Genomic DNA, 24,857 nt, shown 5'->3' with positions numbered 1-24,857 from the left:
AGTAAAGTTCTCTTAATAAGGAATGTGTAGCTAATTGACTGTGAAAATGAAATGTGCTGCCTCAATTACTAAAATTCTTTTTGCAAGCATAGGTTATGTCGTTATTGCTAATATAAAGTTACTCCTTGTGTCTTATTCACATCTTTATGGTGCATTAATTAATAAGGTGGGTAAGTCAGGACTTCTCAGCGCTGAATTTAAATTAATTAAATTTAAAACTGAATCTTATTTAATACTAAATGAGTAATTAACAAAAAAAAAAAATGTTTAGTGGCCAAAAATCTTAACTTTTACAATAGTTCTTTTAACCTCATATCAGATTCGTCCACTTTTAATTGTCATAGTTTCTTTTTTAGAGTCAAACTATAAAAACTTTGACTAACATTTTACGATATGTTTTTTCATCATATTGATATGCAATTTATAGTACTTTTCGTATAGTTTTTGAATATCTAAATTTTTTGTTTAAAATATTGAACTAATGTAATCTAATTTAACTTTGAAAATTAGTCAAATTGACTTTCGAAAAACGCAACATGACAAATAAAAGTGAATAGAGGGAGTAGCAACTTTTATCTCATAATGGGAAAGTAGTAAATGTTTTAGATATTTCTCTTTAGTTATGTAACAAATGTCATTTCACTGAAATTAATACTAGCTAATGTGCATATTGCTACTAGTTTTGTCTTTATATGTAATAAAAAAATAATGAATATATGTACCTCTAATCTGCACTTGCAGGATGTAAATTCGAAATCTCAAGACTGTTTTTCCCTTCGAAGAAATCAATAATATAGGTTTCGTTTTCTTTTTCCTTCTAGGGACATATATAGATAATAAAGAGATCCAACGATATCGCGCGAGTGAAGGAATACCTAGGTGAGATTATATTAACAAAAATGACAACTATTTAATTAAAAACTATGGTATAGGTGCATATAATGCACATCTACTTCTCCTTTCCCATGAGATTTTCATTGTTCAACTAAATAATCTGCCACAATAACAAAAATTGAAGAATGGAAAGAGGCGAAGAGAGACTACTCGAGCGGGTTATGGTGGAAGAGAAAATAACATGTTTACATGACAATAATGTGGATGCAGAGTAAGGACAAGCTTACATGATATGTCACAATGTTGATTTCTTAAGATATAATATAATCTGGGAATGTTTCTTTTACTTTTATAGTTGAGCCCCAGAGTTAACAACATTGATCTACATCTTCAAAGTTAGAAGCAAACATGACAAAATTTTCTGAGAATAATACTCCCAAAATGGAGTACTCTCTCAATCTTCATTTGAATGCAATTTGCATATATGCAACTTTAACGAGTACCTTCAATGGGCGATGCTATTAGGAAGCCGGTCATCATCACCATCCCACTTGCCTAAAATCTGATGTTGCGTCTTGGATTTTCTTCTTTAAAGATCTGAAACTGCTACTGCTTTTGTCAGACCAACGAAACGAAGCACTCCTTTTAATGAGATCTGCCATAAGTGGTGACTTCATAGAGGAATCCTCCACTGCAGCCCCGTTGTACACTGCACTCCAAAAAAAATTGGATTTCAGAAGGCGAAATATATACTTGACCATCCATCCAAATATGTGTCAATATTCCCAGCAAAGCATGTGATCACTAAAAGTCATCATATCAGCCTTTTGGAAAACCATAACAAACTTAAAGGATTCGAAAGGGCACCTGACGATGGTGGGAGGTGGTAATACTGCTTCAAGAATTTTGAAGCTTCTCTCTCCTTCTTGTGACATAAAACGCGTATCAAGGTGTGTGCATCTCCCAGATGTCTGTCGCCATATTTATGTGCTTCAAGTCCTGAACTGTGTTCACTAGAAGTCATCAACAATTGGATCACAGATTCAGCCTGCTTTGAAAACCAAAGAATTAAATAGGTTCCACAGCATGCATTATACACATAGATAAACAGGCCAAAAGCTTTAATTAGTTCTTAACTAACCCGGAGGGAAAATAAACTGAGGATTTGATGAGCGAATCTTGCTTCTTCTTCAACTAGTGATCGGGGAAGCCCTTCTCCGTCAGCAACAAACAAGTCCTAGAAAGTGAAAGAAACATAATTGTTGTTTCTCAAAAAGTCGCTGAATATCTCTTGTAACTAATACAGATGTCTAAAATTTGAGCATAATGGAAGCAAAAGATCCATATAGGCAAATATCAACTAGCTGAGTTACATCACCATTGGATACATTTGGTGTGGTCAGGACTCTTTAAGATCTGGTTAAAAAATTTTACCTTGGTTTCGGGAGAGTGAGAAATTTGAACTTTTATTTTGAGAATACAAGATAAATTATTTAGTATTGGAAACCAAGGAATTAAAATAATTAGGAAATGAAAGCATAAGGTCAATACAAATTAAGCCTGCCTACACGAAAAGAATTGTCTAGAATATTAAATTTCAATGATCAGCCTAATATTTTTTATAACCAAGAAATCCCAAGGGACAATAGCGCATGGTTCAAAACTCTATGGATAATCACCCGCACCTTTTTCGTGAAATACCAGGCTTTGGCAGGGTCCATGTTCAAAATATGAACTGTGACTAACCCGCACATCATGCTTTACGCTCTTACCACTAGATCAAAGGCCTAGGGCCCAATGATCATGCTAATACACCACCTTGTCGGCCAAAATTAGAGATGAGGTTCGTCAATGCAGGCTTTTGGTTACTAAAAATAACAATTATGGAACTAAAGTAAATAAGACAACGAGAGACAAGGATCATTAGCTCAGAGAAAAGGCAACTTATTACGAATCTACATAGTTACAGAAATCCTTGTCCTAGTAGAAACTTGAATGACCTAACTACGAATATCTACAAAACATATCAGAGGATTGTGAACAATTTTTCAAAAGAATTGATTGGATACATGATATTCCTGACAAGTAAGAAGACATTCCTGAGTAGACTTTAAGCTAACTCAAACAGATGATGATGATATCATTACAAAAAAGGAAAGTTTAACCGAGGTGCATAATACGCTATTGAATCTTTCGTCAAAACCAAATAATGAAATGGCCTTCAAGAAGATCAGTAAATGTTCAGAATATTGTGGTCACTGGTGATGATGTTGATGAGGTTGCAAGATTGAAGGTTTACCTGAGCCGCACCTTCGACATAAACTTGGCATGCTAAGGTACTTCTTGGAAACAATATACTAAAACAGTTCAGATTCTATATTTTCTAAGGGCTGCTAAATATTAAACTGACGAACATGGTAAGACTACTGTGTAAAAACTCAAGGTCAACGTGAAATTTTCAGAAGAAATCACACGTAAAAAGAATCTATAATTTGAAAGAAGACACTACCTAGAATATACACCTTTTCTATACTTTGCTGGCGACAGTCAAGAACTGAAATTGCCAGCAACTCTATGTATTCCTCAATCTGTAGAGTACATTTGATGTACAGAAATGGCTATATTTGAAATTGAGCTATAACCGCGTTTCTCTTATTCGTACTAACAGCTACTCTGGGAATCTCAGCGTGATTTCTTGCCTTTAGAAGATTACAGAACTTATAAGACATCCTTCTTAAAAGAAAGTAGCCAGAGGCAAAGGAAGTTTGTTTCCCGTAGGTAACTTCAATTTTAATTCACAGTACCATTTTGAATAGGAAAAAGATATAATTGGAACACTACACCAGGGGAAGTGTTCTATGCAGGTGAAATTATAAGGACTTTGAGGGGTAATTGTGCTGGTCAGTTCCGTTTAAAATAACTACTGCTTGAGAACACCAAATTCGACTGCTGCTTTAATAAGCACAATAACCACAAGTAATAAGAAAGTTAGAAGAGGAACTTACTTTTAATATATTGAGGTCATCTTCCATCATGACAACATCAAAATCAGAAAATGCACGCGACGGACCTCCATCTAGTAACACCCAAGCATAACCTTCCTATCCAGTGAAATCAGAGAGTCAGAACTGGACAATTGGAATCATAATAGAAAAATTCATGAGAATGAGATTGTGAGATTCTACCAGTGATGCCTTAAAAATACTTTTCACTACAATGTCTCTGAGGGTGTCATCAATCAGAGCACAAACATTATTGAGGACCTAGAAAACAAAAAAGGCTGTGAATACAGTAATCCTGGAAATGGTCCGAGTTGTAGACCAGGCATTGAAAGAGAATATGCAAATCCCTTTATCGTTTCTTTCCTTTATTTAGGGATATGGAGGGGGGACTAGGGAGTAGACTGTAGGGTGAAATATTGAATGTCTTACTCTATCAAACTGTGGAAGTATAGTTTCCAGTCGTGCACCTTCAACATCACCGTGATATAAATTAAATATAAATGGTTCTCTCATGTCCCAAAACACAACTCTAGCTCCTATAAATCACATAAGAATAGCTTAGGATAAAACTTTGTAAAAGAGACAAAAGAAGCATTTTTTGCCTTCAAAACTCAGAAAGCAAATTATATACTACCATCAAATCCAAGAATGAATAATTGCTCAAAAGTCGCACAACATTTATTAATATGATAAAAGAAAGTTGGGGAAAGACATTAAAGAGCTTTAAGAGGATACCAAGAACGTCTATCTAGCAAATTAAGTAAACAATGAGAGAGGCCAGTTCTATTGATTGTTCAAGTTGAATGCACACATGAAACTACCTCGTTTTAAATACAAGCTTTCATGAATTTAAATTAATGCACCAAACATAGACTTTGAGTGATTCCACACGTTTGCCCATTTTACGTTTTTGATAAACAAATGACCATTTCGAAGGTACTAATAGTGGCATGAAAGACTTACAGAACACCAGTACTCTATTTTGTTAATTGTTAACAGAACAGCAGTACCATAAAATGAAAGAGAAGCAAAAAGAACGATAAGCAAAAAACTAAAGCACAATCAAGAAGCAATTTGTGACAATCACATATGCAGCAATTGGGTCATTCGACATTTCAACAACTAAAAGTCACCAAACCATCAAGGACATCCCTTCAATTCAATTTGCGCAAGCACTTCATAAAGCATATTTCCAGAAGAAAGCCTTCCAACAGCACCAATCGAATACATGGATAATTTTTTTTAAAATAGAATAAGTAGCTAAATTAAAAAAATGATTAACGCACTAGCATGATATTTGCTTTGGAGAACTTTGAGAAAGTGCATTCCCTAATACTGCAAGGGGATCCCACATTCAAAATTTCAACACCGTTTGACTTAATTTTAGGGGTAATACCCGACTTGGGATGTTCTCAATATCTTGCTACCTACATTAGCTTTGGCTAGACACTTTATGCCCGGGGAGATTCCTAAATATTAGACACCTTTGTTAGGCCCGGGCAATCTTTTTCCTAATTTTCAAAGATTCATAGTAAAATTTGATGAAGGCCAGCATGAATACTTCATAGGGCTCACTTGTAGGCCAAAGTCATTTGTCAATAAAACCAAGATAAGTTTGTGCCACAACTTCAACCCATGTTTCAACTGAAAGGTCCTATGGAGCATGTCTCTGATGGTCCCCAGAAGGAAGAGATTTCCCTAGATTCCAGATCAAAATAGAAGCAAGCAAGTACACTTTCACTGACTGTCAGGTGATAAAACAACCTTTATATTACCTTTTTTGGGGGTTAAATAATACAACAATGTTTACTTAACAATATATAATCAGCATCCTCCGAAACAGAAATCAAATGCTAAGAAAGGATAACTTCTGTTACAAAATAACAATATCCAATTAGGATTCTTTGAACAACAACCAAACTAGGACTTACATCATCATATTAACTGAGAGATGCCAATATGCTGTTCTACACTATATATTAAGTGTAATTCGACCAACACTAAATAAAACAAGGATAGTTATCTTACCCACTAACTCGCAAGTTCTCTTGATAGCATCAGCAGCGCTATCACGGATGCAGTCAAAGGTGGCAACAAAAAGCTCATCAACTGACTCACTACACATTTCCAAAATCCCATTTGAAGTCCAATGAGAATCCTCATCAACTGTGAAGGTATCAAGAATGGACATCAGTAAATAACTAGTCAAAGGTAGATAATCTTCAGATAATTCCTTAACTCATCTAATATGTTAATAACTTTATCAAGTTTAAAACTGAAATTTGTATTTCCTTGCGAGCAGAGAAAATATCTGACAGAATAAACCTCTTAACCTCAGCGTTTCTATGGAACCCCTGAAAAGTTGGGGTAACTTTCTTGTTAATCTTCATGATTAATTTTCAAATGACTCGATATAAGATATCTTCCAATAATATAATAAGCAACTAACTACAACGTCTCCAAAGAATATGGCTGAGAGAATAGGACTATCTTCAAATAATAGTAAACTATACTTTGTAAAAGTAAAGAAGCAGAACTTACGGCATGTCTGATCTTTAAAAACTCTAACAGCTGACCATGATTCCCTAATACCATCCTCAAGGGAGGAAATTTTTTTCTGCATATACTGCAAGAAGAAGGTATCACTGTCATCAGAAAAATTGTAGTTTCTGTGACTAAATAGAGTTACAATGAACCAACCTAATGCAAGGAAAAGAAGCTGGGAACATGATATCTCAAGTAAATTTGGAGAAATGGGTCTTCAAGTTAAAAGAGAAAAGGGAAGTACTCAAACTAGGGAATCAATGACAACATGGGAAGGAAAACAACTCCACAAAAAGAGATATTCTTTAATCAAGAAAAATAAAAGTTTCCCAAGACATCAGAAATCAAGTTTAGATTGTCTTTTCCTTTTTAAGGTGTAAGGGACTGGAAGGGACAGTCCAAGAGGTGAATAGCAAGTCGATCAAACAGATAAAACTGAATTTCGCTTTATGTAACAATCAAATTAAAAGTCACATTTGAAAAATAAAGAATCATTTTCTAATTTGTACGTACAAACAAAATCTACGACAACTCCTTTCTCACATGTACAAACTGTCTGAAGTTTGGCATATTGCTTGTGCAAGCAAATTTCAGACATTTTTGTTTGAAGTTTAGCTTGTTAATCCCAAACTTCAGACGTTTATATCTGAAATTTGGCTTGGCAGTGCCCTCAGATTCGTGAGAGGAGCACTATCAAAATGAACAAACGATAAATACTTCATAATGGAAAGATCTATAAGCTAATATCCTCTGTCACTTTAACCTGGCACATTGGCATGTTTGTCTGTACATGTTTTTGGTTGAATTGAGACTAGTTTTACGTCCAAAGTTCAGTATTGTTTTCTCTTTTTCTTGAATCGTTTGATACAGAGACTGTTCAACAAACTGGAGAAGAAGATGATTAAAAAGACAAGGGAGGAGAGGGAGGAGAGGGAGGAGAAGGAGGAGTGCTTTTGTCTGAAGTTCACCTACACTGGCTACAAGTTAACTAATTTGAGAAAAACTAGATATAGCTTAAATAGCAGAGTGGAAACTGGCTACCCACTCACTTTCCCATAACATAAGGTCCCAACATTGGGTGATAGGAATGGATCTAGTTATTACAATGTAACAAAAATATATATGGGTCCAACTCAACCTCAAAAGCCAGCTCTTGAGCTGAGGGTTTCCCAAGACTATAAGACAAAAGCACACATTCTCAACCAATTTGCGATGCTCTAAAAGAAAAATATGAACATCTGATGCATGACAAAATAAAAATGAATATAGCAACATTAATCATCATCGTCACTAAACTAACTGAAAGTTAGAAAGCCATCAAATGGAAAGAAGCTTGCACTCACTTGAAGGGTATTCATTCTGACACAAAGTTTGGACGTTGTCAAGGCGTCCAACTTCTTATTCACCGCATTATCAAGAACCACATATTCAACCAACTTTTTCTTGGCGCTTGGAAATGCTGTATCCTTATAACGAGTCAAGGGAGGAGCAGGAGGATAAAGATTATGCTTGTCAACTGCACCATTCAACAATTTGCAATTGATATCGATAAGAACTGTGGAAAATAATATGCTAATGTGCTGCTCAGAAGATATATTAGCAAAACAAGTTTTTTCTTTGCAAGTGCTTGAAAGCTCTGGTTCTTAGAAGTGTAGTATCTCTTGCTGTGCATAACAAGACAAAGGATGTTCCTTACTGGCCAATCTCAATCCATCTAACGTAGAAATTACCTAACCAATCTTCTCTAAACATGTCTGTCTAGAAATCATTAAATTGCAATATCCTTATGTAACAGGAAGAAAATTCAAACCCAGTATTTCTAAGAGAAGATAAAAGCAATAACAATATATTTGGGGACATAACACAAGTTCCTGCAAAACCAAAAGAGAGACTTCCCATAAAGGATTTAAAAGGATTGTATACATGTGAAGACCAGAGAATCAACTATGTTCAGGTCAGTTATAAATTCAACCACGTATACCAATCAGATGACCACCAACATTCACATATCTACCACATGCTATTATTGTTGAAGACCCCAAAAAATTTCGATCATCCACAGAAACAGTACCAACTTTCTAAAACAATTTTGGAAGCACAAAAAAAGAGACTCTATCTAGACATGTGTTGTCCTCACACAGTACACAAGAACGGTTATAACTTGAAGCAGAAAAGGGCAAAGATATACAAAGACTTTGGATTTCTAGAATCACGCTACCTAACTGGTTAACCACTTTCTGCAAGTAGGCATCCAACGTGTGAAAGATTATGGAAAGTAAAGCCTGCAAGTGCGTGATATCCACTGGAAGCCTCAGCTCAAAAAATTGATCAACAGTCTGCAAATCAACGCGGGGATGAAATCCAGAGAAAATAAATAAACAAACAAACGGTATATCAACCAAGAAACAGGATCTACCTAAAATGACTTCAAAAAAAAAAAAGGAGAACGTCAAGTACAAGCATAGGCAAAAACATATACAGGCTCTGCAAACACAGAGACCTAGTAATCTCTTGAAGATAGAGATACATGAAGTTTTATGCATCCATATACTTAGCTTAGAGTAATTAAAATATATAAAAACAACTTAACTAACACAAAAATCGTTTTGAATGGGCTTAATTTATCTGATGTTTCGTTTTGTAATGTAAGTTCATTATTGGTTTTAGAAGATAAAAACAGACATTGATAGTGAAAGAATTTAATTCCAACTAGCCGAAAGAATATAAGTCTACTATATGCGCATGCGTTATTCTTCTTGGTGCCTACTCCATGAAATACATTCACTGAAAAGTCTTCTACTGTCTAGTATTATTGCAGATACTACACATCAAGTGGTGAAATGCAATAGGCCTTTCATGAAATTCCCTCCACCAATCTTCAGTGGGACTAAAGGACTTGTTTAATGCAACTCTTTCTAAGAGACATCTAGCCCTTCTCAACAATTTTTCCCCTGGTCAGAATTTTTTTTGTACCTGTCAAAAGATAATATAAATAAGAATTTCTCCTCCCAGCTTCTCTTCCACTCAGCTCTCTTTCTGGATGACCATATATTAATCAACTATAAAGAGGACTAAAACAAGGATCAAAAGTTAAGATTAATTCAAGTAAAAGGAGTAATATATAGCAACTACTCTTTTATTTACCTTAGTTTTCTTTACCTTCCGTGGACTCTTAACTGATTCGGAAATGATTTATTGTAGGAAATGGAATGATAGAAAAAAAGCAAGTGGATTTGATGATGTGGAGTGTTTCGACTAACCTTATGGAGGGAGTTTTCTTAACACAGAGTCTAGATGCAGGAGAAGCCGAGAAGGGTTGCTAATGCTATTGAATCAGGAATAAGAAAGTGGGTCTAGAATTGTGATAAGGAGGCCTGTGATCTGGGAAAAGAAATGTGTTGGGCTCGGCTAGGGCCAAAGTGTTGGGCAAAGTGTGGAGAAGGCTAGTGAGGGATGACTGATACTACACATAATTCAGTATATTGACAAACAATTTTATATATCCAACAGAACGGTATATGACCTAGGGACTAAGGACCAAATAGCGGCATAGGCCAAAAACCAGATATATAGCATTTCTGGAAATGACACACATCATTAGTATAAGTCAAGTTTAGCAGAAAAAAGTATATTTTTTTATGAAGCATCCAAGGAATATTTCAAATATAGAAGCACCAAGAGCATATGCAAACACCCAACAGTAGCTTCACCACATAATATCTAGAAGTTAAAAGGTCAAAATTTATCAAAAGAAAAGGAAAACATCACTAATTGAGGGTCATACCTCCTCTATGATTCTAAATACTTCTACAGCTGAAGCTGCTTGTTTTTGCTGATGTGATAGGGGTTCCCAGTCCTGTGATTAAGACAAGACTATTTTAAAGTTCAAATAACATCCCAGATTTTCTAGGAAGAAACAAATTGTCAAAAACAACAAAATTGTAACTGCTATTTCCAACCAGAAGATAGCAGCAATATCTAAAGGAGAGAGATATGAGCACAATGACTAAACATAAGTTAAGATGAAAGATACACCTATGTTCAGTTTAAGCGCTAATAGGACCTAGGATAAAGAAAGAAAAACCAATGTACAGTTTAACCAGCAACTTGATTATTCTGACCAAAGGCAGGAAGCAAACACCATTATCATGACTTCATATGCTTTTAGCATTAGGAATTTCACAATTACATATGTCACAACCAAATAGAAGCTTTTAAAAGATAACCTCGAGATCAGCAGCACGTCCAGTCCATTCAAGTATCCTCGCATGCTGAGCAATCACCCAATCAAGAATAATTGGCCTTGCGATTTCTCCAATCTTGCAACCAAGAAAATGAAAGCAACAGAATACCTCTTATTAGAGTTTCATAAAGTGAAAAATATTTAAAATGGAATCTACTTGCAACACAGCTGGAGAAATATAATTGTTTATCAATACCATACATGCTCTTAAACAAGTTCACTGTGAACATTAGTTCGTCTCTTTTCATCCATTTAACCATTTCATGTAGGATAGCAGAAAATTCAAGTTCTGCTGTAACTCATGCTAGATAAGCAGAACATGGGAGTATAGTTGAACACAAAGAAAAGCGCCAAGTTTTTCTAAGGAAGTGAGTGCTTCAATTTAAGCAAAAAATTCCAGTAAAAGCGCAAGCTTTAATGAAGTAGGATGAAGCAAAAATTAAAAAATAACTATGTAATGCAGAATAACTACAAACAACAGCAAAATTATATAGTTAAGGGAACTGAAATATTTTGTAAAACTGGTATCAATCAAGTTCAGAACCATTTTGTAGTTTTTTTACTTCAGATACAAAGGTATAATTTAACATTGTTAATTAAGATTAGGTGACTAACCACTAACATACTCATCCATAACATTTCCTTCAGAGTTGATATATCACTTTGCCAACTAAATTTATTTTCTAGTGACATACCACATAGCCACCAAGGCGCAAGTTTTAGTGCCTAGGTGTCTGGCCTCTTAAGCAAGGCAAAATGCATAGCCTGCATGCCTAGATTCTCGACGCATCTTTTGCAACACTACATACCACTTTCTACAAATGTTATGGACTGAAAAAAAAAACTCAAGCAAGTAGGAGAAATAAATTAAACATATTTTCCATTTCATTTTGAAGGAATTTTCAGGAAAGAGTAGGAAAAAGAAACCCCATCTACTTTAAGGTAAGCATAAAAACAAAAAAAATTAATGTGTGGCATCCATAGCCAGGAAAGCTTCAGAAAAGGAATAAGCTCATTACACAATTTCGCAATATGATAGCTTTCCAGTGTAAATTTACCTCACGCTCAAAATCAAACATCAATGGAGAATGCACCCCCTTTTTTACTTGTTCTGATGAATGGAGTTCAATTAGATAATTCTCCAACAGAATAGCTGCAGCAAGCACCTGCTTCACATCTTCGGAAAGGCAAGATATATTCTTGAGAAATGGCTCCTACACAGCAGCAAAAGAAAATTTGACTCAAAGGAACAACCAAAAGGTGCAAGAAGGTGCTGGATATTAATATCTATCACTGCAAACTGACCAGTCTTTCACCATAAAATCTGTGCAATATAGAAGCTGAAACTACTCCAGCTTCAGCACACCAATGCCTCAGGACTGGATGGTACACAGTCAGCTGTCTCTCAGCAATTGACTTCAATTCACTTGCAAGTAAAGCCAAAGGATGTTTCTTATCTACTTTAGATCCAGCATTTATTGCATCAGTAACCTGAGATCAAGCTAATATGTCAAACGTTTCAAAATCAGGTATTCCTATACTGCATTTGCAGAGCCATTAGATACCATACCCTCTTGCAAGCAGCTTCGGCAGACCTCTCAACATACATTCTGACTTTGCTATCAATGATCTCATTTGAAGCATTGAGCGTCAGCTGCAACAATGTGAAGAAAGACATATTAACCATTCTAAGGAAACATTAAAGAATTTAAGTCCAATTTGTTCTTGAGAGCATCAAAAGGAGTCGCAAAAGAAATAAAAGCTTAATGCATTCTTTCACAATTAAACTTCTGTAAACCAAAGTTTTAATCCAAGATAAGAAGACAAGCCCAAGGAGTCTAAGAAACTCCTTTCTGTCCCTGCTTAAAAAATAAACAGTTCACAGAGAAGGAATCTCCTACGTACACCTGATCAACAAAATACTGAATTATGGTTCCCTCAATGGTGTTAATATGCTTGAACAGGATCAGAAGATACTGTATTTACTCAAGGGCCAGCAAATGCCAGAGACAGAGGATTCTGCACTGTAGCAACAAATGGCAGTGATGCAGGATACTGATGACAAAAATAGCACTCTTTTTTACTCTGTACAATTTTTGAGGACGTATTTAATGTTTTTAAGTATTTTTAATCTTTATTTCTTTGGTTGTCATTTGTGTGGCTGGTGATCAAGCAAAAAAGGTAGATGATTTTGTCCTTCCCACTCAGTGAGTTTTAGTAAAGTGTTGTCAAAAGCAAAAAGCGCAATAAAGCTCTAAGGTTTGTTGGAGCTTTAAGTGCAAAGTGCAAATAAAATGTGGGCTTTATTGAAAAAAGGTGCAAAGGGAGAAAAAATACAAATAAATATGTTTAGTCCAAGACTAATAATTGTAAGCAAGAATGACAAATATATGAACAAAATGATTCAAAAAAAATATGATAAAGCAAATACCAATTGTTTGGTGTCGCCGTTCCATAAGAGGTTCATTAGAAAGGAAAAGTATGCCTTAGAACCTTGATGACGACATTGAAGCGCACATTAAGCGAGGCGAAGTACTCAACACATTTTGATCCCTGCTTTAGGTCTTAAGCGCGCCTTTGGCAACACTACTCTAAGTCAGTTTTGTTAATATTTTTCCATCCTACTTATAGACATTTATAAGTTGAGCCATAGTATTTTCTGTTTGTTAAATAATCAGACTAACAGGTAAGCATTGCTGGTAGGTTCTAAAATCTGGGTGCACTTTGCCGATTCCACATAGTGTATGAGTTGATTTGATGGTTTCAAATTACATTGGAGGTTTAGTGATGGAAAGGAAGAACTTTGGAAAAAAGTTGTGACCGTAAAATATAGGATGGAATCTCCCTGGGGCATTAAACTGGAAAAAGCTCCCTATGGAATAGCCATACAGAGGCAAATTAGAAATTGCTGGGATGAATTTAACTATTTAACTCACGTACAAGCCTGAAGATTGGGAATGGAAAAAAGATTAAACTTTGGCTGAATAAATGGTTGGAAACACTGCCTCAAGGGCCATATTCCCAGATTTATACAATCTAGTCATCAACAACACTTATACTGTAATAAGCTGCTTCTCTGAAGAAATGGAATCTTCTTTTCAGAAGAAATTTCAAATAGTTGGAAGATTGGAAAGATGAGCTGCTTACCCAAAAAAATTGAGCGCAGTGTTTATTGATGAAGATAAGGAGGACAGCTTTTTCTGGCAAGGTATCAAGCATGAATGTTTTTCAATGAAGACTTGCTATAAATTACTTCCAAAACAAAAATGATGCAGGGAGAAGAATATGACCTTGGAAGTCGATATAAAAAACAATACCCCCTCCTAAAGTAGCTTGTTTTGGACGTATTGCAATTTTAGATTCTTGTCCAACTTAAATGTCCAAGTACACAAATAAACACATTACAGATTCCAATTAAAAGGATGTCAAGCCATGTCTTTTCAGTTACACACTTTGAGAACTAGTGCTGGAGAACCATACATATACTGGCTTCATGCTTTTTCTAGATTTTGTTTTTCCCTTTTCTTCTATCGTATAAGCTTCTAGCTTTCTCATATATGCCGCGGGCACATTGGGCAGCTTCTTTACGGAAACATCTAGAGGGGGGGACTGGCAGAAAGCGAGAGAGACCAACAGGCAAAGAGGTTCCCCAAAAAGAGCAAGTGACTATTAGCATTTAGTTGCCCAGCAAAATATTTTCCACGGTTAACCTATTTCATCCACCAGAAAAGGCACTTAATAGAGATAAATTTGTCCCAAATACCTCCATGTTTCCAGACACATCGAACTTCTGATTTCCTGCTGCCAATGCCATGGATAACACCCCCTTGAAAAGAGAAGGCTTCTGACAAAGGGAGAAAATTATCATCAGATACAGAATTTTGCATGTTAGACCACCATTAACAAGTCATACATCACAACGGAGAAAGAAGATAAGAAGAATATACAAGCACAGAAAACAACCTGAAAAAAATGCCAATGGTAATCCTGCAACTTATTGTCACACCATAAACCAATTGACCAAAGGATAGACTGCACCAAATTTAGCCTAATCTCAGAGCCACTGCAGTGATTTACACAAACTAGACTCTCCAAATACTTCTTTTCATTCTGTACGACATCTTCAGATGACGGAATATTCCGCATTTTACGAACTGCATACTCCAAAAGCATTGCCTCCTCTGTCCCAACAAACTTCAATTAAGAAGAAACTACATCAGAAATTTTATCAAGTCTACAAATAATAGCAATTACTTTACAAGGAAATTAATCTTGCACTATTTAATGCTAAATGCATCAAAATATCCACCAAAGCACAGAAATTGTAACTCCTTGTTAGCAAACTGCAAGCAACTGAATTATCACAAAGTGAGGAGCAATGCTAGATTTAACTGTGCAAAATAAGAAGGCTAATATTCAGATTTTTTGAGAAGACGAAATTAAAAGTGCAAGAAAATTAGCAAGAATACAATTTTAAATGAAGAAGCATGTATCATATAGCCAAAGTAGGCTCCTTATTATTGACTTGGTTGATTCGCGGCTTTAAGACAAGCTCAGCTCCAGCAGGTTTTTTGATACGTGTTCCCTCTCCTCATTAATGTGGACAAATATATGTTTTAATGCTCAGACCAGTTCCTCGAAGAAAAAGTAGAGGCTTGAAGGAGAGCTTCTCTCAGACCTATCTCTATCTCTCTTCTTCTTCTTTTCTTTTTAAAAATATATAACTCCCCTAGAAACACTTTCTCTCAATATTCAACAACGGCAACTGGTTAACTTGTAATCATCGTTAAAGAAATTTTTTAAAAAGTCAGTTATTTTATAAAACAGGGACAAAACAGGTGCAACAATGCCAGAATAAGTAATCCTCAACTGCACATCTGGCGAAATTTCTTTAGTCTATCATGAAAGGTCTTATGTGTTATAGTCTCTAAACTTCCCTGAGGCATCAATAAGATGTATAGCTTAGCAACTTCAAGTCAGATGGTAGATGGCAAGTTATAACTTGAAAAGAAAAAACAGAAGAGAATTAAAACAGTCCCTATCATGATATAAATCGTTACTTTTCAATCAGAACCTGGGTCAGATTGTCAATAAAAAAATCATTTTTTTATGAAGAGGTTGTATTAAAAGGCATCAAGGAGATGCAAGCTATTAAAAATGAAAATAGGTGAAAACTCCACAATTGCAAAAAAACAAACTGAGATCTGGGAGTTAAAACCTATAGCAAAAACTCAAAGTTGTTAAGCTAATGAGAGGGAGCTAATGAAGTCTACAAGGGAAATCACATCATTTACAGGGGAATAGTTGATCCAGCTATAAAGATTCACCAATCTGTTGTTCCTCACAATCCATTTACTCCCAAGAAAAAATAATCATATGAAAGGTGGGGCACCCAAGCAGCAAGGTACAAGCCATAAAAAAAAGATACACATGTAATAATTTGAGAACCTGAATCCTACTGCATCACAAACAGGGGAACAGGAAAAAAAAAAGTTATTAAAGGAAGATTAAACACACAAGTAGCCAGCTTAATTCACATTTCAGTAAAGCATATAAATCTCCATCTTTCACAGTTAACTTTTTAACATAACAAGCAGACTTCAAAGTGAGTGGCAACATGGGTACAACTCTAGGTGTTCTATTTTGTGCAAACAGTAGATGCAATTGGAGAATCTAGGCTAAAATTATGCATTAATAGAAATCAGTATGTCTGGGCCCATGAGTTATGCGGAAGGAAATAATTTCATTTCCTAGGTACGGCATACGCTCATATATTATGTGTCTAACAAAAGCATCAAAAACTGGGAGAGAGGGAGAGGACGGAGATGGTAGAAGGTTGCTTCAATAACATGGTTAAGCTCAGTTACCTGCTGAAAAAGCACCCATCCATATAATACATCATGTAACTTCTGGGTAATTCCCAACAAAGGCCATGTTGATTTGATGAGCTTTAGGATTTCATCAGCTTCCTGATGACGAGAGCATTAAGTACACTACATTCAGAATAACCAACACAAAAGGTTAAAAGATATAACGTAAACCTCTATGAGCTTGCCATCTTCCAGAATGTCAAATACACCAAGGAGTAGCTTCTCATACAGCCTCATGTTAAACGGATAACCAGCACTCCAGTAATATGTCTCGCCTTGTATGCCACAATTTCCAGGCATAGATGACAATGTCGAAGCAATATTTCTAATGGAATAGAGCACCTCTCTGCATTTGGAGGGAGACATCTTAATGTCCCATTCCTACAGAAGAATCAAATATCTTCTCAATCTGCAACTGAAGAACAGATTTGATAAGCGATAGGAAGGTGAACTGCAGACAGACATACCTGAAAATTCCTAATTTTTGCAAGAAAAACTCCAACAGATTGCTCAGAAGATAAAAGTTCTTCAAGAATATTAGCCTACAAGAGAATCATCTAGAAGTTAGAATAACTAAGAGGCAGAGAAAGTTATTTACATTTGTTAAATTAGGTCTTGGGCCTAACTCACACCCCAAAAGCTAGCTCAAAAGGAGGAGGATTGCCCAAGCCTTATAAAGAGTCCACCCATCTCATTAACCACCAATGTGGGACTTTTTACTTTAACACCCCACCTCACGCCCAGTGCTTAGCATCTGGTGCATGGGCAATTTTGGGCAATTTTTGACCCACCTCATGCCCAGATGCTATGTGCATGGGCAAATTTTTTGTTTTTTTGGTCCCCAACATTGGGTGAGATGGGCCCTACTCTGATACCATGTTAAATTAGGTCTTGAGCCTAACTCACACCCCAAGAGCAAGTCCAACTGGATTATAAGCAACAAATATCTCAGTAATCAGATTTATGAATCCTAGGAATACTCACTTCAGATTTAAGTTCTGTATAAAACAGATGCATCCCCAACAACCACTGTTTGTTCAGCTTATTAATATGATTTTGCTCAGACATTTTTTCTTTTATTTTTGAGTTTCACCCAAACAAAATGTACTTGTTTGTCTCGGCAATATTTCGATCAAAAAGACAAGTTTCACCTAAATTATTTCAAAAAAACTTGTGATTTGAAGATTGCAATGACCAGGCCACATTAAGAGATCAGTCACATGCAATACGTACCTTGTGGCAGGGGCAGATGCAGTTTATCGTTAATGGGTTCAAATTGAACCCAGTACTTATGGAGTGGAGCATAAATTTGTGTAAAGTTTCACTAAAAATGAAACAAATAGTAGATATGAACCCATAACTTCAAAAATATAATCTACAGGGTTCAATACTAAGAACCTTAAAGGTTGAACCCAAAAAGCTTAAATCCTAGATTCGTCTCTGCCTTATAGTATTCTAAAGAAGAATCAAATTTGGTATGATCCATCATGCTAAAAGTAATCATTTTTTCAGATCCTTGCTTTATTGATGTTCATATATTATCAAATTAACCATTGAGTTACTCCTTTAGCTTGAAAGTATATTCAATTAAGAATTACCACCACAACTCCAATTTGTAGCGTAATGGAACATGTCAATCCGATAACCAACACATTATGGACCCAAATCAAACCAAATGTGGGTAAAAAGAATATAGAAAGACGACTTCCACTGAAGCTAAAACATGACACTCCAAATCTTCTAAAAAAGGAAACTTTTAAGTGGAAGAAACATGTAATAAAACAAAAGCCAAAAGTGGCTATTACTTGTCTGTTCTTCCATTGGATATATGACTTCTCATTCAGAAATTCAGTCTTTGTTGTGCCATTCAAAAGCCCTAGTGTGATTTGAGGAACATCGATTTGTCCAAATGATTTCTCAGAAGCTAAACGCACCAACTTTCGCCGAGTGAGAGCATCCATTGTTTCTGAGATCTAGTGAATAGTATATGTTAGTCATGAAACAATTTAGTGGAGCAAGAAGTTAAAGACATAGTAGACAGCAAACAGTGCAAAAATAAAGGGAGGAAAAGTGTATAGTCAATCAATCAGATGAAACTTCACATATAAGGCTATTTAGACTAACTTACAAATAGGTGTAGTGAGGTGAATTACCTCATAGGAAAGATTTAACTGGAGGGCGTTGACAAAAGAGATTCCAAAAGGTAGATAAGTCTATTTGCACAAATATAGGATAGATTTAAGCTATCACCCATCAGATTCAGTACTCTCCCCGTTGTTGGTCTAAAGCTTAATTTGTGACCTTTTAATATGATTGCTTTTTAAAATTCTCTGTGCCCTACCCACCCACTACTGAAAATCATCTACTCTTCAACCCATAGTCCCCACACACGGCAGGTACTACAAGTTTATCTGTGGCTGGAAGCAAGATTTAATGCCTTGCTTTCCCCTTCCACTATTATTTTTCAAATCAATTCCATGCCGCGCTGCAGCATGAAAATTCCATACTTGCTACAAAGACTACATAAATAAAAGTAAAAGCGATATTTCAGCGGTCTGATATTGATTGACGTACTTTTTAATTATATCTTTCCTAAATGCTTAAAGTAAAAGCGATATTCTTTGTTGACTTATCTCAAAATGCTTAACTTTTGCTCTCCAAGACTCAAACAACTAAAAATAATATTCCCTCCACTTCAATTTATGTGACACTCTTTCCTTTTAGCCAGCCCCAAAAAGAATGACACTTTCTATATTATGTAACAATTTAACTTTAAACTTCTCATTTTACTCTTAATGAGATGATTTATGAACACACAAATATTGACGGCTTATTTTAGAGCACGAGTTTCAAAAGTCTTTTTTTTTATAAAGCTAACAATCAAAAGTCTTTCTTTCATTCTTAAACTTTGTACACAATCATACACCTACACATAAATTGGGATGGAGGGAGTACTAATTATTGTTTAAAGTCTGAACTAATCAAAAAAAAATATTATTATCTCAAAACAATGTGACGTCTTTTCAACCATCTGAGGAAATTTTCTCATTTCAAGCTTTTTAAAATTTTTTGTCTAAGTTGTAATATAATAATCCATTCTAGATCAATTTAGAAGGGACAAAATTTCAATCATACTTCTCTCCTCAGCCATTGTTCTTTCCAAAAGAAATGCAGATATGGATATTCGTGAGTTGGATGAAAATTGTCATTCCTAATTTAGATTAATTACAGCCTTTTGAGAATTTATAGATTTTCTGGACTTGATTTCAATGGTGATCACCATGCCTAGATCTCGTTAATTAAACTTTGATTAACAGGTTAATACCACCATCCCATCTCATTACCTCAAACTCATCAATGCAGACTAGCAAAGACCTCATTTTCCCCGAGACGCCCGCAGTCAAATCACTTGATTTCAGTTCTAAGAGGAGAAAAAGCTAAACTACTTGACTTCAGGAATTATTGATGTCTCTTAAAAATGAAGCATGCCATCCCTCTAGCATATTCATATTTATATTCATATACAGTTATGGAGATTAGTAAAACTGGTCTATAATAGTTGGGGACAAAAGCAATGGCACATAGTGGTTGAACAAACTGCAAGATTGCTCTATTAAATGCAATTGTGCATTTTGTTTACAGTTCTTCACACATGCATGCAATGCACAATAAGCAATTAGGTAAAGAACAAATATGTCATCCTGGCCACTTATTTCTCAGACAGGTCAGCATCTTCTGGGTCATCCTTCCAAAAAAAATTACTTCTTCAAGAGCACCAAGGGATGCACCAACTTTCATGCAACTATATCATTTATAGCTAAGAATCCTGTATATTTTTCACTTTCCGTTTTTTTGGGTGTGTTAGAAAATTCTCACTGAAAGAATCACCCAAAAAAAGAGTATTTAACTGGCTTCAAATTGCAAAGGTATGTCAGCAGCAAAAGTAAAATTTAAGAACAAAGACAATGATATCTTGCCTGCATTTGTGTCCTGAAAGTTTCAATGAGCTCCGCATTTCTATCGAAAGGCACGGACCCAGATAGGGACCGTGAATGTCTTTTCTCTCTTCTCTTCAGCCCAGAAAGAAATCTAGGACTCTTCTCTTTCTTTTTACACTCAGCCAAGCGAACCTCAAGCCTAAATGTAAGAATTTAAGTTTTAAAAGAGTGAAAGAGAATGTAGTGCTAAGAAGTGAGAGAAAATGAATGGCCACCAGAACGCAAAATATGTAATTAGTGCATTTTCATTAGTTCCTTCAAATAATCATAAATTGACGCTCAACTACAAATACATGGTGAGAATCATAGTGAAGAAGTTTTACCCAGAGCAGACCATGCAAGCAAGGAATACTTCATAGGCAGATTCACGCAAATCATCATCCAGTAGTCCTTCAGGAGACCTAAAACTTTGTATCAGTTTACTCCAAAGGTGAACATATAAAGACAAGATACAGACCAATAATTCTTCCACACGCTACAGGACCTAAACAGTTTCATATGTCATTCTTCTTTTTCGTATCATGATAATAAGCATACACTACCTGTTTTCAGTGCAGGTATTCCTATTGATGGAAGATCAGCTTGCTTAATGGTAAATGACCCTGAAGTTCCTGCGGTTTTACTGTTAACCACATAATCATCACCGTAAGGAGAGAAATCTGTCAAATCGGAATGGCATGATCCATTATTATTGGAGTGATTCTTCATAATAGAAGGTGGCACACGCTGAGGATGGGAGCCAGCTGATTCTGGATCTGTAACAAGAAAATACGCATCGCCTGTGTGCAACTGCATCTGCAGAGACCATTACAAGAATAACATTAATTCCATTTTAAAAGTAGAAACATCAAAATGCTGCTCCTCCATGAGATGAGGCAAATCATTTTGCAGTTTCTTTCGCAAACAATAATTCCTTTTTCAATTTAAAAGATTCAAAGACAGATGAAATATATTATTATACATCTAGAATTAACACATAGAACACATATCAGAGTCAGGGGAAGTTTCTTAAAGTTAGGTTACTTGGGCATTCAATCCGGAAAAGATTAAAAAAGGAAAAATAAAAATAAATGGAAAAGCAACACTATTACTAGATCAAGTTTCAATATATTATGCTTAGGGTCATATCCTAATACACAATTTCTATCAAAATCCAACAAATAAAAAGAGAAGAAGGTTGGTCATGCAAACTTAGGCTAAGAAAGAGTATTGCAGTTGGTGTGCAATAATTTGATCATTTTTCCATGGCTATCTTCAACTTTCAAAGATGAATGTGGTTCATTCACAAGTCAAAATAAGCTTACAGATCTGATCTCCATAAATTTGCCTAAAGTGATAGGTATACTAAATGGATAAAGAACAAAGGGAAACAAAAAAAAAAGTTGAGGGATCCAAAATATATAATTGGCTGTATATAGAACATGTAGTTAATCAAATTCTTATTCTTTCTTAGATGCATAATTCAAATTTCTAAAGCATGAGGTAGTTGTATCTCCAATATTGATGAAGGATAAACTTTTCAACTTCTACTAGGTAATTTCATGCTCAAAATTTAAAAGCTTTGAAATGACAAAAGAAGCAACAGTTACTATTGCTAATACTTTGATTTACTTCCCTCTACAAAATGAAGGGAAATCACACAACATAATCTCGTCCATGGATATGAACACTAGTGGATTATAACTTCCTCGCCCCACTATAACTGTGATCAATTGAAGACAACAAAGATTTTTTTATTAATATTATTAAAGGTTAAATTCCTTACTGTTTTTGGATGTCGACGTTCATCGTGATACTTCTTAGCTGCTAAAGAAACATCCAGCACCCCACCTAATCATACAAAACAATGACAATGAAACCAAAAGCTTCAGCTTTTGAATGTAAACAAACAACAGAGAACATGCAGCAACACCATTCCATAAAGAAATAACACAGAAAACCATACAAAAAACATTGCAGTACAAGTTAAATTACCACTCCCCCTTAGCTACTCCCTCTATTCAACTTTGTTTGTCTGGTTTTGACTTGACATAGAGTTTTAAGAAAGTAAATAAGACTAAAGATAGATAGGTAATGCACCAGCATGCCTTTAACAATTAAAGAGTTCACAGAAAAGGAAAGAGCTATTCTTTCCAAACGGACTAAAAAGGAAATTAGCACAAACAATTTTTCTTTTTTTTTAAGTGACGGTAGTGTCCAGGCCAGCTTTCATGCACCTCAATTAATTCCACCGAATACCTTTCACCTCCCACCAGCAACACGTACCTCTATCTCCCCTGGTATTCAAACATGAGACCTCAACCACTTCATTGACCAACACCCATTATCATTTTCATTCAAAAACTTCAAAATTAATTTTTTTTAAGTATAGGAAAAAAATTGGATTTTTAGTACCTTCATGTAGTTCTTCTTCAATAAAGCTAAGAAATCAATACTAAAACTTATACAAGAATACAAATTTAAACATTCCTAATGAAATATATTTATGATTCATTGTTAAATACTTTTCAAAATGAAGAAAAACTTACCAGATTGTACACATTCAAGAACATAATCAGCACTAATAACATCGAGATTGATGTTAGATAGGGATAAAGTTGGACCAGAAGGAGTTCGAATTTCTTTAATTAATCCACATGATAAAAGAAACTCTAGAAGATTCCGACGATCGTTACGATACCGTTGTAGAAGAGAATTTATCTCCATCATCACCGTTAAAATTAAACAGATTTCCCGCCGCCGGGAAAAAAATGAGCCGGTGAATTAGAAGACAGAAAGCCTTTGAGCATTCGAATAATCGGAATCTCTTCCGATTCCGGCCGGTGAAAATAGCCACCGCGTACGGCGTTTTCCGGCGAGAAGGTGAAAGGTGGTGAAAAGGAGGCGAAAGAAATGGCACAAAGCTGGAAAAAGTAGTCGTCTGTTTTTTCTGTGTTCCGCTTTTGTTGATCAGTTTATGTCTTTTTTTTATTGTTTTTGTTTTTAAAAAAATCCTACTATTTAATTTACCTGGTCAAAGTTTGTTGTTTTTTAAGGGAAAAAAGAAGAGATAATTAACACATTTAGTCCCTCAATTATTGAAAATTAACAATTATATTTTGATTTTAAAAAAATAATCAATATGTTGAACTATTTATTCTTAATTAGAATGACAAGTAAAACTAAGTTCTGTTGATTTAGTGATTAAAATCATCCGAATTGTAAATCAAATTAACTAAATAAAATAAAATATTAGATGCACAAAACTTATAATTTTCTAATTTTGATAAATTGACTTAATTAACTTTTAAATAAGTTTTCATAGTATTCCCCTCCAAGTAAAGACAAACACAAAGGTAAAGAGAAAGTCCATGCCTACAATAACTCTTGTATTTTTGCCTTCATTGACCATTTTTATTTTTTATTTATTTCAATTTTTTACATCTACATTTAATTACAAACAAGATTCCGTTTATTCAAGCTAACCATTAAATAGAGTCAATAGGGAAACGTTTTGCTACATATGACTAATAACTAATAATGTGTGTATAGTGGCGGACTCAGGATTTTCATTCAGGAAATTCGAAAAATAAAGTATAAACATGTAAATAAGCCTTTAGAAATGGGACCCTTGAATTCTTTTGGGTTTAAAACCACACTTTTAGCATGTTTTTTTTATAAAAAAAAAACTAAAACTAAAAAAGAAAAAAATAATATTGTCACAAAGATTCGAACCGATGATGTGAAACTTAATTTCAGGGGGACTTACCACTACGCCATCAGTTTCTCTTTGTTATTGAGGAGGTTGAAAATATATATATCTAAAAAATACAGAAAATTTACCTCATATATACCGTGTAATTTTTTGTCAAAGAGGTTCGGGTGAACCCCTGGAACCCACGTGGGTCCGCCCCTGCTTGTGTAAACCATATTCAACATCTCATGTGACTAATATTGTCATATTTTTCAATGTTTAAAACTTGTTTTTTTACATTAAATTTGAATAATATTATGTGAATTACGAGTTCGATAGAAAATAAAATGTCTATTTCTCTCTTTTATACAAAAAATTATAATTTTATATGTTTCGATATTTAAAATTTAGGCAAAAGTACTCATTACCCCCCTGAACTTGAAGCTTTTTATACGGTGTACATCTAAACTAAATTCCATTTTAATTACCCCAAACTTGTTTATTCCTTTGTCGCGTACACCTTTTTTGTCCACCTGGCATAGAAATTGACAACACACTCTACTAGGCGCGTGAGGAAGTGATTTTTTGCCACATCACAAAGCGTAGAAATTGACAACACACTCTATTAGGCGCGTGAGGAAGTGATTTTTTGCCACATCACAAAGCTACAACGGTAAAAAAACGTAAAATCTC

At 35.0% G+C, this 24,857-nt stretch overlaps 1 protein-coding gene across 2 annotated transcripts; it reads right to left on the bottom strand.

The window, feature by feature from the left end:
- Positions 1-1,038: 1,038 nt before the first annotated feature.
- Positions 1,039-23,443, bottom strand: LOC102581574 (uncharacterized). 2 transcript variants are annotated; one of them, XM_006358816.2, is made up of 26 exons: positions 23,020-23,443; positions 22,257-22,321; positions 21,034-21,286; positions 20,815-20,881; positions 20,471-20,630; positions 18,299-18,466; positions 16,961-17,035; positions 16,665-16,874; positions 16,491-16,592; positions 14,587-14,817; positions 14,387-14,467; positions 12,194-12,277; positions 11,929-12,114; positions 11,682-11,837; positions 10,607-10,699; positions 10,165-10,236; positions 8,599-8,716; positions 7,724-7,896; positions 6,378-6,462; positions 5,865-6,002; positions 4,266-4,372; positions 4,020-4,097; positions 3,840-3,935; positions 1,976-2,071; positions 1,702-1,882; positions 1,039-1,543 (listed from the first exon to the last, which is right to left on the bottom strand). In XM_006358816.2, exons 1-26 carry the CDS (start codon positions 23,198-23,200, stop codon positions 1,374-1,376), a joined length of 3,426 nt encoding a protein of 1,141 aa, XP_006358878.1. In that variant the 5' UTR covers positions 23,201-23,443; the 3' UTR covers positions 1,039-1,373. The 2 variants fall into 2 exon arrangements, with proteins under 2 accessions (XP_006358878.1, XP_015169634.1); XM_015314148.1 differs by lacking the exons at positions 22,257-22,321; positions 23,020-23,443 and having other exon boundaries at positions 20,815-20,892; positions 21,034-21,124.
- Between the last annotated feature and the right edge of the window lie 1,414 nt (positions 23,444-24,857).

This window comes from Solanum tuberosum, unplaced genomic scaffold (genome assembly GCF_000226075.1).
Source record: "Solanum tuberosum cultivar DM 1-3 516 R44 unplaced genomic scaffold, SolTub_3.0 scf00281, whole genome shotgun sequence".
In the NCBI taxonomy this organism is placed as follows: Eukaryota; Viridiplantae; Streptophyta; class Magnoliopsida; order Solanales; family Solanaceae; genus Solanum; species Solanum tuberosum.
This window is presented reverse-complemented; position numbering and strand designations above follow the sequence as displayed.